Source organism: Mytilus edulis, chromosome 4 (genome assembly GCF_963676685.1).
Source record: "Mytilus edulis chromosome 4, xbMytEdul2.2, whole genome shotgun sequence".
In the NCBI taxonomy this organism is placed as follows: Eukaryota; Metazoa; Mollusca; class Bivalvia; order Mytilida; family Mytilidae; genus Mytilus; species Mytilus edulis.
This window is the reverse complement of record NC_092347.1, coordinates 84,383,838-84,399,685: the sequence shown is the minus strand read 5'-3', so window position 1 is coordinate 84,399,685 and position 15,848 is coordinate 84,383,838. Positions and strand designations below refer to the sequence as shown.

Below are 15,848 nucleotides of genomic sequence, written 5' to 3'. Positions count from 1 at the left end.
TAAACAGGAAGGTAAGATTTATCAAAATTAAATGATTTCTTTATGATCATTGTTTTATAGTAATAATAAAACAATCGATAAAAAAATCATAAAATCATAAATATTTATAACATACCAAAATTCAAATTTTATTTTTATGACAAAGTCTGTCTAATGCACAAAAAGGGGTCTTTAGTTAGACCAACAGAAAGATTTCGGACTACTTCTAGACTTTTCCTTCCTTCAGAAATCAAAGTCAAAACACAGCCACAGGTTTATTTCTATTTCTCTAGTCTGACAGTATTTACATCATCATGTGAAACTGATTGGATGACTTTATAGATTTTTTTATTTAAAAGCTACATACTTAAAACAAATTTAGTATGTTCAGTCATAAATTTGCAAACCCATAGGCATAGATGAGGCCAGGGACAGCCTAAGCTCAACTACCTACTGAGTACTGTTGGCATGTTAGATTTAAGAACTAAGATATTTGAGGGAGGGTTAGAGGGGTCCTGATCCCTAAATCCTGGGCTTAAAAACATGAAAACCCAGATTTCCCAAATTAAAAGAAATTTAAATCCTGACATCCTGAAATTCGAAAAAGTATACCCGGATCCTAAAAGGATCAATCCTGAAATCCAAAGCTTAAAAACACCTGATTCCCACGTCCTGAAAAAACGTCCTGCCCCCTCATATTTCACTACAGTACTTTATCATACATAATATATCTCATATATATTAAAGAGCCATGAACAAATCAACTGTCTTTGATCATGTCCATGTGTGCTGTTCTCAATCATTGGTATTGAAGTAAATCTAGTTGCATCTTTTATGAGGGTAGTTTAGTCCAAATAATTTGGACTAGAGGGTAGTTATGCTCTTTACCATCAGGCGTCAAGCTGTCATTTTCAGCTATTGTTAGTGTCAAATTGATTAAAGCTTTACTATGTTTACAGTGATTCGTTAAAATATCCTTCTTATCAGAGGTCCCAAATAATTATCGCTACAGTTATTTTTGGAAAAAAATTAACTTGATTCATCAAAATCATTTGATTTTTTTTATTGTCTAGTGCATGTTATAGTCATGCACCAAAAATAATTTTTACCGTTATTCATCATGACGGTCATGACGGTACCCCCATCGCCACTCTCTTTTAGCTGTTGATCATGATCTATAATGACTATTTATTGAACAGTACAGCAGAATCTTGAAAAAAGTTTCTTTCTTCTCAAATTATTTTTCGAGAGAGTAAATGTCCTTTTTAGTCATGTTAGTGCACTGAACATGCTGAATATACAAACTAAAATGTGAAATCTGTTCTGAATTTCACATTTCTCTCTCACTAAAAACCTTAAATTCATTTTGTTTGGGATAATAATGCATGATCTCATGATTCTTCATGAACAGTTTCCCCATGTAAAAATTAGTGAGAAATATGACTAGAAACCAATGACAACAAAACACTTCATTGTACATGTACCTTAAAATGAAAACTGATTTCGGCCAAATCTGATTACAACAACAACAGAATGTTTTGAATGAGACAATTATTGGTCTTAAGATCAGTAGACCCAAATCAAAGAGCAATTGAACCTGACAAATATAATTTAAACATTTAACAGGCTATTATTTGAACTTGGAATTATTTTTAATTATTGAATTTGCTTAATTTCTTGTTCTGGAAATTTTTAATAAATTGCATGCATATGTTTATTCTGTACTTAAATGTTCTGTGCTGAGCACAACACTTTCTATTACAAAAGAAGATACATGTAGTAAATTTTCAATAGAATGTACTGTGCCGCGCAAAACACTATCTATACAAAATACATTGTATGAAAAGTGTTATGAACTGCTCAAAACATTATAATACCAAAGGCAAATAAACATGGAATTTATTAAAAATTTCAAGCACAAGAAATTATGCAAGTTCCATAATTAAAAATAATTCGAAGTTCAAATAATAGCCTGTTATTTGTAGTTAATAAATTATGTACATTATAAGTTGACACACAAATTTAAGAAAAAATTAATAATCCAATTCACGTGGCTTTGATTTTATGTGTATATATGTTTAGTTAAGTTTAATGGTCTAAATCTCTTTTTTTTTCAGTGAGTGAAACATGTCTTTAATCAGGTCTGTGGTTGGTGGATTTAGAAGGGGATATACCTGCCTATTTATACCGTCAGGTAAATTTTTCTAAATAAACCTTAATAATAGTTGATATAAGTATATGAATCTATCTATTCTGCTAACAGTTATAATGAACTAAGCCTAAGGAAAATTACTCAACTCAAAATATTGCCAATATTGAAAGGGCATGAATAAGGTATTTTTTCTAAGATCTATGACATCACTGTAAAAGCAAATATTTAAAATTGGTGTTATCTCCCCTCATATACAACTACTATTATGGTAAAAAAGAAAATATCTTTGTTTGACAGTATTCCCTTTCAATACTTGATGCAATGCAATGCCTTTATTAATTTTAAGTTCCCTCTACAAATGAATATTATCTTAAACCTTCAGTGCTCACAGCATTTGGATTGGTTCTTTTACGACCACAAAAATTAAAAAAATTTTGGTGGTATATCTATTGGTATCACATCGTTGTCCTTTCGAAGACTGATGATTTCTGGATAATAACTTAAGTATAAGTAAATAGAAATCAATAAAATTTTATCATAAGGTTTATAACCACTAAAGGAAGGTTGGGATTGATTTTGGGGTTTTTGGTCCCAACAGTTTAGAAACGAGGGGCCCAAAAGGGGTCAAAATAAGTATTTTTCTAGTTTCCAGACAATAACTTGTGTGTAAGTGTATGGATCTTTCTGAAATTGTACCACAAGGTTTCATTCCCAAAAAGGAAGGTTGGGATTGATTTTAGGGGTTATGGCCTAAACTGTTCAGGAATTAGGAACCAAAAAAGGGGCCAAAACAATATTTTTCTAATACTTTGTATAAATTGCTTATTTCTTGACCAATTTCAATGGGGTTTTATTCTATAATTCTTGGGGTTCTTAAACATACTGATTCTAACTGTGTATTAAGTTTTTATACAACCGCAAAAATTAAAAAAAATTTGGTCGTATATTGGTATCATGTCATCGTTGTCAGCGTCGTACAAAGACGGATTGTTACTGGATAATAACTTTTGAATAAGTGAAAAGAAATCAATAAAATTTTAACACAATGTTTAATACCATAAGTAGAATGTTGGGATTTATTTTAAGGAGTTATTGGGCAAACAGTCTAGAAATTAAGGGTCAAAAAGGGGTCAAAAGCAAGCATTTTTCTAGTTTCAAGACAATAACTTGTGTGTAACTGTATGGATCTCTCTGACATTGTACAGAAAGTTTCCATATAACACAGGGAAGGCTGGGATTCAGTTTGGGGTTAATTTTCCCCAATATGTAGGAATAAGGGGCCAAAAAAGGACCAAAAAGCAGCATTTTGACAATAACTTGTGTTTAAGTGTATGGATCTCTATACATTTTTACAAGAAGTTTCAATACCACTAAAGGTAGGTTTAGATTGATTTTTTGGGGTTATGGTCCCAATAGTTAAGGAATTAGGGGCCCAAAAAGGGGCCCAAAATAATCATTTTTGTAGTTTTCAAACAATAACTTATGTTATAGTGTATTAATCTCTCTGAAATTAAACCACAAGTTTCCATACCATGAAGGGATGGTTAGTATTGACTTTGGGGGTTATGGCTTAAAATGTTTCAGAATTAGGGGCTTAAAAAGGAAAAAAATAGGTATTTCTGGTCAATGGACAATTATTTAAAAGACAATTTAAAAGCAGTGTAAGGGAGGTAATTCTAAATCATTTAACATACAATGTTGGGTATGTTTCAGATTTACCTCCCTTACACTACTTGTATATTATGTATAAAGAAATGTCAGGTTTTGAACTAATTGCAAAAAAAGGGGGATGGTAGTTGTATTCAATTTTTTTTTTTAAATTTCTCAAATTCCAAATTTTTTAAAAGTTTAAAGAAGAAATCTTTAATTGCACAATATTGCGCAATATATTTGTAAGATCTTGACATTTGTTTTATGTCAGAAACTCATATTATATCAAATATTTGATCGCAATCCAAATTCAGAGCTGTATCAAGCTTGAATGTTGTGTCCATACTTGCCTCAACTGTTCATGATTCGACTTTTGCAGTCCTATAAAGCTGCACCCTGTGGAGCACATGGAATTTGGTCCCTGTTTTTAAATTGGTCCACATGAGGTCCAAAGGGTCCGAAATTAAACTTTGTTTGATTTCATTAAAAATTGAATTATTGATATTCTTTGATATGCTGAATCTAACCGTGTATTTAGATTTTTAATTTTGGGTCGTTTCCAAATTGGTCTACATTAGGGGCCAAAGGGGCCAAAACAAAACTTAGTTTGATTTTAACAAAGAATGAGTTCTTGGGGTTCATTGATAATGTATGCTGAATCTAAACATGTATTTAGATATTTGATTATTGGTCAAGTTTTAAAGTTGGTCCAAAATGGGGTCCAAAATCAAACTTTCTTTCATTTCAGCAAATATTGTATGTATGGGACTATGGGGTTCTTTGATATGCTAAATCTAACCATGTATTTATATTTTTGATTTTTGGACCCTGTTATCAAATTGGTCCACATTGAGGTCAAAAGGGTCCAAAATTAAACTTTGTTTGATTTCATCAAAAATTTAATTCTTGGGATTCTTTGATGTGCTGAATCAATCCATGACCATGCATTTAGATTTTGGTTATTGGGCCAAAATAGGTAAATTCAAAATTTTTTCAAATAATTACACTCAATAGAATTCCTCCCTAACTTTTCTTTCTGACCCTTGAAAATTGGCACCACTTAGTGTGAATTCACAAGAAAACATTGATTTACCAACATGCCCATAGCTCTGAAAATGAACACATTTTCATGGATTATGACTGCTCTGACATACTGGGATGATATTGTAGTGCATAGAGCTATAGTCCTCTTGTACCAGGATGTCTTGAAATGGAATAGAAACATGTTTTTATCCAAACAATATGCCATAACACTTACATAGTATACATTGTACTTAGAATACAGCCATAATTTTATATATTATCCTGGTCAATACTTTGTATGTAAGTCATTTCACTAAGCTTTCCTAGCATTGAATTGCAAATATGATGTGGTATTATTTTGATTAATCAGTAATATTTTTTATATATACTTTTAGTTCAGAGACAGAATACCAATGTAAGAAGTTGTCATAAGTTTCCAACCGATGAACCATCCAGTACCATACCACAGAAATCAGATGGAATTGTTGATGAAGAGATACTGGATTTTTTAAATGATGAGGAATTCTTTGCTAGATATACAGACGAAGAATCAATATCACAAAACCAATCAGCTTCCAATACACTGGACTTAAATAAGTAATTCTTTAGACTTGTACCTTTTCTGTTGTCCCAAAATTTCAAGACTGTAAGTTCAAAAATTATTGCGATTTTTTTTAATTATTGTGAAAAATGTGACGGGGTTACAAACGCAATAATTTAAACTCGCATTTTGAAATTTTGTATATGAATTGAACAGATTTTTTCTCAAAATAGCAAAAATTGAAATCGCATTTAGTCTAAAATGAGAAAATCCCAATAATAACTGCATGCAATAATTTCTGAATTTACAGTATACTAAATTATTAAATATATATGTGTAATTCATCATGTAAGTAATTTATAGACATCAAGAACTTTGTCAAATTCTTTACGCACAGAAAGTTTCACAGTGAACAATAAATAGCATATATAAAGAAATTTTTGTTTGAAAAACAAGTCAATAATTCTCTAAATGGAAAATATACAGGAAAATAAGGCAAATTTTGCCAATATGTTGAAGACAAACATCCAATTTTAATTCAATGTGTTTAACTCAGACCAAATTGAACAATGATTTCAAGTTTTTCTGTCAAAAGTACATGCAGGACAAAACAAAAGTTAGTAGGATGATATACATGTAGCCCATGTCACCTTTTATAACAACAAACAAATACGCGCACAAATTTTAATCTAATTTTTAATCATCATCTAAACAAATAAATAAAATATCATGTGTTTGCAATAATTATATATCTGAACTTCTTGACCTTAAACACACACTTTTACATTTATAGTTTGAATAAATGAGTATGAAGTAACATATATTATATATTTTTTTATTGTAGTTCTACTGAATTGTTCCCAAATGCTACACATATGGACATGTTAGTGGATGGAGTACCATTTAAAGAAATACCCATTGTTAATATTAAAGCCACCAGCAATAACACTTTAATGGCTCTTGTTAAAGATAGTAAGGATTTGGTACTTTAATTAGAGTTTAAGTTACAGATTCCCTTTCTTTCCATTTACTTCTAACATATAAAATAAGAAGATGTGGTATGATTGCCAATGAGACAACTCTCCACAAGAGGCCAAAACGACACAGAAATTAACAACAATAGGTCAATGACGGCCATCAACAATGAGCAATGCCCATACCGCTTAGTCAGCTATAAAAGGCCCCGATATGACATGTATAATGTAAAACAATTCAAAGGAGAAAACTAACAGCCTTATTTATGTAAAAAAAATGTCTAAGAAATATCAAGTTACCGGTATGTCAAAGTATCTTTTAAAAATATGATTAATAAAATAAAAGCATAAATGTTAACTTTTGAAAACATCTATGGGGTATCTACTGTGTTGAAACATTTGTATGCACAATGTTTTTTTCAATATATCATGATTAAAAAGACAAATGTGTGTATATATAAAAATAAGATTTCATATGACTGCCAATGAGACCATTCTCTAATAGAGACCACATAACAAAAATGCTAGTAACTAAATAGGTCACCATATGGCCAATTAATAATGAAGAAAACTACCAAAATGACAATTATAAAATGAAAAAAAAAAAAGAAAACTAACTGCCTGAGTTTTGACATAATAGTAAATGAAGAAGAAGAAAAATCAAATATCATATAATAGGCAGCAAAAAAAATACAACCACTGAATTACCGTCACCAAACTTGGAACAGACACAGACAGAGTATGGTGTAGATAATCATGTGCAATTTTTCAGTAAATTGTAAACAAGGCTTTAATCAGGACACGATAATGTAACTTATCAGAAAAAATTGAGAGGTAGAACTTTTCTATTGATCAAAAATTACTTTTCTTTTTCAAAAGTGCTCTATGACAAGTGGTTTTCAGATAAAACATTACACACTGCGATTTATACACTTAACACACACGCTTATAATTTCTAATTACACATTTAGATTTAGAAAAAGTCAATATACACACAGAGAATAAACATATGCACTGTGAATAAAAATGACACATTTAGATTTTTTTAAAAAGAGGAAAATACACACAGATTTTATTAATCTCTTCTGTAATAAAAAAAAAATTAGCTTAAAATATAGTTTTGACAAGAACAGCTTGCCATACTTTAAGGTGGTACCCAACACTTTCACTAAAATTAATTTGGCTCATGTTTAATTTTCATAGTATTTTGACAAAGTATTTACTTTGACCCTTTGACAAAAATATAAAAAAAATCAAAAAATTTGAACCAACCATTTTATCAGAAAAATTACACTGGTCATATAGCAGTTTGACAAACACCAATTTTGATCATTGAGAAGCTTAATATTTCCTTATCAACACAACGTAACTAAAACGTTTAGCTGATTTTACAGAGTTATCTCCCTGTAGTGTTAGGTACCACCTTAATATTTTTTTTCAAGTTTACAAGTTTTTCAGTATGTTTTAAAGTCTTGGGTTCTTGTCAACAGTATTTTTTCTTTATTGACAATTCTTTTCTATTTTTAGACAAAGTAGTGACATGCTCAACTGGTGTAAGTATCAACATGTAATAATAAGTCCATGTTTTTAACAATCAAACAATGATATGTAAAATTTGAGAAAAGAAATAGCTACATTTTAACATATTTTATGTGGTATATCATAATCAATTTTTACAAAAAACTATTTTTAACACCAAAAAAGAGAAACCATCACCTTAGAATTAAATAAATAGAGTAGACCTGATAATTGCCAATGCAGTTAACGTGATAATGAATAATGTGATCCAGATATAAAATTATTAAGTTTAAGGAAAAACAATGTACAATTTGTCAGAATTCACCTTTATAAACACTTAATTTACCAATGTTTTTTTTTTATTTAGCTATTTTACTAGTCAATTGAACTTGTTTTGAATCAATCTTCTAAAGACTCAACAACAAATGAATTGTAAATTCAGTTTTTCTGCCAGGTTTGGGAAAATCCACTGGTTGATTGAATATTGTTAGATAAGTTGCTAGTGGTCAAAACAGACAAATAATAGTACACAAGACACAACATAGAAAACTAAAGACTAAGCAACAAAAACTGGGGATGATCTCAGGTGATCTCAGGTGCTCTGGAAGGGTTTCCAACACATAGGTTGTACACTTTTGCTTTCCATCTGATTGTTGTTGTGAAACGTTTTTTGTTAATGAGTTCTATCACAATTTATAATAAATGCCTGACCTTGGTATTCATATCCTGCCTCTTATTTATCCTTAAACACATGTATTCACAAAAGAATCTTTCTTTTATTAATCTGTGCATTGACTTATACTTTATTGACTGGCAATACTATTGCACATTGATTTAAGATTGCAGTGTAATTTTGTAAATGAATCTTTATGATGAATGGCATGTTTTATTTTGTAGGGTAGTGTGGGTTTTAAAAATAAGAATAAATCTAGCACAGTGGCAGCACAGACTGTAGGCTTTGATATAGCACAGGTAGGTTTTATAATTGATATGCTTATGTTCCGGACCATATGAGTATTTGGACCATACGCGTATGGTCATGACCATATGCGTATACTAATATGGTCTGACCATACGCGTATGGTCGGACCATATGAGTATAATACTCGTTTGGTTATTAACGGTCCGGACCATATGAATATTTTTTTTTCAAATTACATTATAAACGTATCAATACAAAAACTATCTAAAAAGGCAATGATGGTTACATGAAATGTATTTAATTTTTATAAATCAAAGACTAAGAAAAAATTAAATATTGATGCCCTAGTTAGTTTTCATCGCTAATTACATTCTTGCATGTAGGCTTGAGGTGACAGTTACTTCCACACGGTATCACAGCTTTTTCGCATTTACCAGTCCTTGTTGTGCACAATCCTTTTCATTTACATCTTTTGTTTGCGAATGAAAAGTTAGCCTTTTTGCAGCTGCGTACAGTGATACCGAGGTCTTGGGCAATTCCGATATAGATCTCTATCTACGATGTTTTAAGAAGCTCTAGATCTCAAATATCGTAACACGACTGCTATACACCATATTCACAAGACAACTTAAATAAAATGTGTTACTTTCAATTGACTTCTTGTGTAACAGTTCATTAAGAAATTTTTTTAAATGTTTTTTTAAGTCGACATATTGCCATTCACTCGTTATAACAAATCGGTAATAATCATCGGTAATGACCATCGGCAATGACCATTGGTATAAAATGTGTTTATTATAGTTGGGACAAGTAAATGAAATTAACTATTTAAAACTTCTAATTTTTTTAGCTAATCTTTTTTTTACAATTATATAAATCAATATAAAATTATCTATATGATAGCGTCTTTTTAACGAACAGTCATACCATATGAAGAGTTGAGACGTATTTAAAGTAAACTGTAACAGAGTGTTAATTACCCCGACCATACGCGTACGGTCGGACCATATGAGTATATACCCATATGGTCATGACCATTTATTTGGTCCAAATACTCATATGGTCCGGAACACTTATAAACAAAAAACTCTGATTAAATATAGAAATTTTGGTATCCACATTTCTACAGTTCTTGAATTATGTCCCATTATAACATTATATGCCAGAGAGGGCATCATCGTGTCCTATTGACACATTCCCCATTTATTTTTTAATGAGATTAAGTATGATTGCCTATGAAAAAAGTATCCACCACAGATCAAACAAGTATCCACCACAGATCAAATCATCCCAAAAATCTCAGATGTGTTGGCATAATTTGACCTTCCGTCAATTCAGAAATTATGAATGCATTTATTATTGTGAATCAATAAAACTGGAAAATGTGATGTTTAAGTAATATGATTGCAAATATTTTATGAAGGAAAATAACTACTGAATTTATGAGTGCAGGTATCACTGCAAATCTTATATTGTCACATTTTTTAAATTGATAAAAGCACCACAAAAATGTCTTTGAGTTATATATGTATTGCAAAATATTACAAAAAAAGCATATCTTGATAAATAGGAAAAATGCTTTTATTTATAACATAATAAGTGGCTTTATGATGGATGATATAGACTCTTTGTTTTGGTAAAATTATAAATCTTTTATTATTTCAGAAAGCATTATTCCATAACATCAAAAATGTTCGAATTTGTGTACGAGGCTTCAGTCAAGGCAGATTGGTAAGTATTTACTGAAAAACACAGCTTAAACTATAATTACTCCTCTTTACAGCATATACAACTAATTAGATTACAAACTTTAATGGTTTATAGGTACCAGGTACATAATTTGTTTTTCAAAAAATAAAAAAATCTGTAATGTAGATTAATTGCAATCACCTTTTCCGTCTGTTTGTCCCTTTGTCAAAAAAACATTTGGTCCAAATTTTCTCCAAAACTCCTGAATAGAATCACTTCATATTTTGTAAGCATCTGAACAGTGGTTATTTGTTAAGTTTAATCACTTTTCAAATCTGTCAGTTACCAACTCTCTGTTTATAAACTTTGAATTTGTAATTTGTTGAACGAAATTTAAAAAAAATATTGTCACACATTTCTCAAATACTACTGAAAAGAATGACTTCATATTTAATCTGCAACTCAACAATGGTGAAACTAAACACCTATTTTTTTAAATTTGACCCTAACCTTAAAGTAATTGCAACAGAAGATTTTTAACTTTTAATCTTTAGCATTATACCCCAAATATACACAGAAAAAGATCCCATAAAACCTTACTTGAGGAAGACTAAAAAAATCACAATTTAAAATTCCTATGGAGATTTGCTTTGAAAAGGGAGATTACTCTTGCAAAAAAGGCAGAAATATCAATAAAAATTGATATAAAATTATAACTTTACTGCTTCTATTCATCAGAATCTATTGATTCTTGATATTTAAGTCGTCATTTGAGTATAACAAACAACTCTAAAGGTGTTTTCATATCTTTTATCAAGCTACAATCTAGATTTCGTAATTCATTAGTTGACCATTGATTGAATTTTTCAACATGTCAGGGTAAAGAAACTCATATTTAATAAAAAAAATAATTAAGCATGTATTTTTCTTTTTGTGGTTTAAAGTTTCTTTAAACAAGTAAGATGCTGAAAAAATATAATATACAGATATAAACAATACCAAATTTTCACATTATTTTTTCAAAATGGTCACAAAGCCACAAATTTGCAATTTCTTTAATGAAAAATACCCATAACCCTTCGGTTTTGTACATTTCATGAGCAAAAGATTATTTAATTAAGTCAAACACGAACTTATAACCCCATCAAAGCATCATACTTTACATACATTTAAAGAAAATCAACCAAAAACTGACCCAAAAAAAACTCATTTTGTGGAGTTATCTCCCCTTCCAATGATAATTTCCATAGGAAATTAAAAATGCTGATTTTGAGTTTTCCTCAAGTAAGATTTAGGGGACATTTTTCTGTGTATATTAAGGGCTTAATGCTATAGATTAGAACTAAAACATTTTCTGTTGCAATTAGTTTGAGGTTAAATCTTAGTTTGACTGGACTAGGTGTACATATTACGATAGCCTGTGCATTCTTGTTGTTCATATAAAGAGTAAAATTTTTCCCTATCAGTGTTGATTGTTCAATCATTTCCCTTCCTGTACTCATTAGGTTTAAACCAAACAACAATCAAACAATTCCTTTATTTTTGTCAATAACTATAAAGTACTGTACACTGTACTCTTAAAAGCTATCTAAAATCATTTTGAATTTTTTTTCTCTTCAATTCACAGCCTGCAATAAAAGCCTTAGAGACTGCTGGGTTGAATATCGTTTCTATAACTGATACAACAAGGCTAGCATTTAATGGTTGTAAACCAAGAAAGGCAAGAAGAATGTGATTCTATGGTAAGTAAATTAAAGTTATAGAATGAATTCTTCCAGTGTAGACTGTGTAGTACATGATTTCATAGGGGTATATGTAGAGATATCTATTTGAAGATCCAAAGGCACCTCTACTCAAAGTTTTGATAGAAAGTTGTTGAAATACACCGGAACAAGCATAGAAAATAGAAATTAAAACTTATGCATGTAATTGGGAAGATTGAATATACAATAATTGAATAAGGTCAAGATGTCTTTGGTAAAAAACATGCCCTAAACTGATCATTAAGTTTTAGCATTCAGAATATAAAAAGTGCACTTTCCTTGAAGCCACACAATATGACAAATAAAAAAAAAAATAATCACAAAACGGTCACTTCTTCATATAAGGCTACGTGATATGACATTTGTCTGTAGTAATTATATTTTCCTTTGATTTGTATTAGGGATCAATTTTTGTTTTGTTTCGTGATTTTTTGCTTATTTTGTGTAATTGTTGAATCAGATGCCTAAAAAATGGATCAATATGGAGCAAGAAAATTTCAAACAACAAATCACTAGGATATACATTAGAAAAAATGAAATCTGACTCAAACTAAATGCCATATTCCGTCAACAGTGTATTTACCTCCTCCAGAGTCCAATTTGATACTAAAATGATATTGAAAAAAAATGTGAAAATCCATTTCATTTGCCTGCCATTTTGTAGTTGTTTTTTTTATTATGTATTATATATTAATATGACTTTTGTTTTTCTTTACAGATGGACACAAGTTTGTGCTGACCAGGTCAAAGAATAGATGTGTATTATGAAATTGAATAAAATGTATTTTTCTCTTTTTTCTTTTCTGAATATGGATTGATATTAAACCACTAATAGCTTTAAAAGTTGATGGTATTAAATTATCATGTCCTTTTTTGGGGTAAAGATTGTATGAAATGCAACCAAAACCATATGACACTGACTTGATATAGAATTCTTCCAAGGTTTATAGCTACCTTTTACATACACAAAATAAAGTGCATTGATCCTAATATTTTATACAAACTATCCATGAATACTTTCAGAAATTTATAAATGAAATATATGCCCAGATATTCAAGTTACAAAATGATGTTATACTTGTCAAGAAGATTACATAGATTTTACAAGGTTCAAGAATCTACTATCTATTCCAAAAATATAATGCTGTCATTGTTAAAGTCATTAACTACAACCAATGATTTATGCAAGGCAAAATTTGAATTTACCTCCCTCTGATAAATAAAAAGCAAGCTTTTCCTTTCAGTGCTTACAGGACCAATTTGATAAAGGACCTTGTCATTTATTTCAGGCTTTTTGTTGTTTTCTCTATGAAATTTGATATTGTCTCAATCTATTACTTCCTCATGTCTTGAAAGATTTATCAGATAAGAATATCATTCAAAGAAAATTGGCCGTTTCAGAATCTAAAGGACTATAGGTAATTTCAAAGGTAATTTCATCGGACCCCAAAATGAAAATAACGTCACGTCATTGGTTAAATTTTCATTATTTTGGACGTCTCAACCAATCACAACGTTTTGGTGTACACTTCTGAAAATATTACCCAAAATGCATTAGATTTTGATTTAAAAGTTTGCCTGGTCTCGTCTTTTGAGAAGTGTTGGAAGTATCTATCCTTATTATTTGCTTATTGGATAGACATGGGAGATAAACATGCACTTACAGTTTTACCTTAGCCGTATTTGGCACAACTTTTTTGAATTTTGGATCCTCAATGCTCTTCAACTTCGTACTTGTTTGGCTTGATAAATATTTTGATATGAGCGTTACTGATGAGTCTTATGTAGAAGAAACGCACGTCTGGTGTACTAAATTATAATCCTGGTACCTTTGATAACTATCATGAGTGAGAAGCTATTATTGCATGATATCAATTGGAGTTATTTAATTTCAATATACTGTGGAATCATTAATAGTTGTGGGATACAAATTTTCGTGAATTTCGTTGGTATAGATATACCTCAAAGTACCAATTATCTATAGGATTGTAGGAAGACTTAAGCAAATCCAGGAAATCAAATATCATTGAAAATACAATTTTCCGGAATCAATGAAAAATCTTACAGATGAAAATAATTGAATGCACAGTAATATCAAGAAAACATTTGAAGTTTTGTAACACATGATAGGATTGGCCAACTAAAATAACATTACTTTTATCGTATCTGTTTATTGTACTCATAGAAAAATCTTTTCATGTGACAAATAGATAACAGGATGCAACAATAAGAGAATTCTGAATACGGATGGCTATTGTCAATTTGATGTCCATAAAAAAGCCTGAAGATAACAAACATGAAAATAAACTGACAACTCAATACCGAGATAGAACAAAGGACCAACAACAGGTTACAAAACACTAAAGACTGAGCAACACGAACACCACCAAAACTAGGTGATCTGAGGTGTTCCTGATGGGTAGGTAGATCCTGCTCCACTAACGAAAGATAACATTAGAGGATTAGGTGGTCGGGATGGTGGTAACGATATTGGAACATATCTCTTGTCATCTATGAAACATAATTTTTGACAGTCGACCAACAAAAATGATTCAGTAGAGGTTCTACTATTTATCTATTATGAACTGTGACTGCTGCTTTCAGTATAAAAGTGAAATGTAGATTGCCAAAAACTACGCTCAATTATAATGTATGTACAACATTTTAAAATTCTAACGTTTTTCTTCAGATGTTTTTTTTTTATATTGAAGAATCTTATGTCCACGTTTCATAAAGACATGAATAAGTGCCAATTAATTCCAGAACATCAAAATTGAAAATTTTCGCTCTCAAACTGTACCTCCATTTTGTCATCAGAAGCTTTAAATTTGAAAACCGTTGGCAGAAAATGTCATTAGTTAATGCAAGGAATAGCTCGAGATGCATCTCCTACAGCCCTTAATCAATAACTGAATTTTCGTAGACAGAAAGAGTTTAAAATAACTAGTGAGCTAGTGTTACCTACGAGTGTAGAACCTGATTTATACATGATTATTTAGACATTTCACATTTCTCGCCTGGTGTGAAAAAACGATTTCAAATGTCGAGAGAGAAAAAAAATATCTGCAAAAGAATGGCCAACATTCAATTATGACGTGAAATTTCTTGCTTTCTTTTAAAGTTCCTATTGTGATGTCATTAAAAAGGCGACCATGCCTTATGAAGTAGCATACACGGAACACAACTTTCTGCAAATGTTTGAACCGAAATGATAAACTTATTTTTAATATTGTCTAGCTTATCCGTCAAAAGATTTTTACTTATCTTTTTCTTCAAAATTTTAAGAATAGGTCATCTCGATTATTTTAATTATCTTTGCGGTCTCCCCTGTATATTCAAATTCATTCAGTGTTTACATTGGGGAAAACTGCGTTTAAATATTCATATTTTAATTGTTTTAGCAAATTTATCAATTCATTTGATATATTTTCCTTAACTTTTTTTGATTTAGCTGCATATATATAAGAATAATTGGCATGTCCCTGAGAGGAATAGAGCCAGTAGAAGGAAAAAAATAAGTTGTTACTCCAGGAAATGATCCGCCCTCCAAAATTTTCAACCAATTTTACACAAACCCCACTTACCTACTATACTCAGCGTTTGCTACCTTAAGAAGAAAAAGATAACACGGGAAGTA

The 15,848-nt window shown here is 30.4% G+C and overlaps 1 protein-coding gene across 1 annotated transcript; it reads left to right on the top strand.

The window, feature by feature from the left end:
• The first annotated feature begins 173 nt into the window (after positions 1-173).
• LOC139520792 (small ribosomal subunit protein uS11-like) lies at positions 174-13,006 on the top strand. The gene is made up of 9 exons (XM_071313740.1): positions 174-252; positions 2,097-2,173; positions 5,200-5,401; positions 6,190-6,317; positions 7,847-7,872; positions 8,735-8,809; positions 10,425-10,490; positions 12,076-12,190; positions 12,930-13,006. Exons 2-8 carry the CDS (start codon positions 2,107-2,109, stop codon positions 12,181-12,183), a joined length of 672 nt encoding a protein of 223 aa, XP_071169841.1. The 5' UTR covers positions 174-252; positions 2,097-2,106; the 3' UTR covers positions 12,184-12,190; positions 12,930-13,006.
• Positions 13,007-15,848: the final 2,842 nt, after the last annotated feature.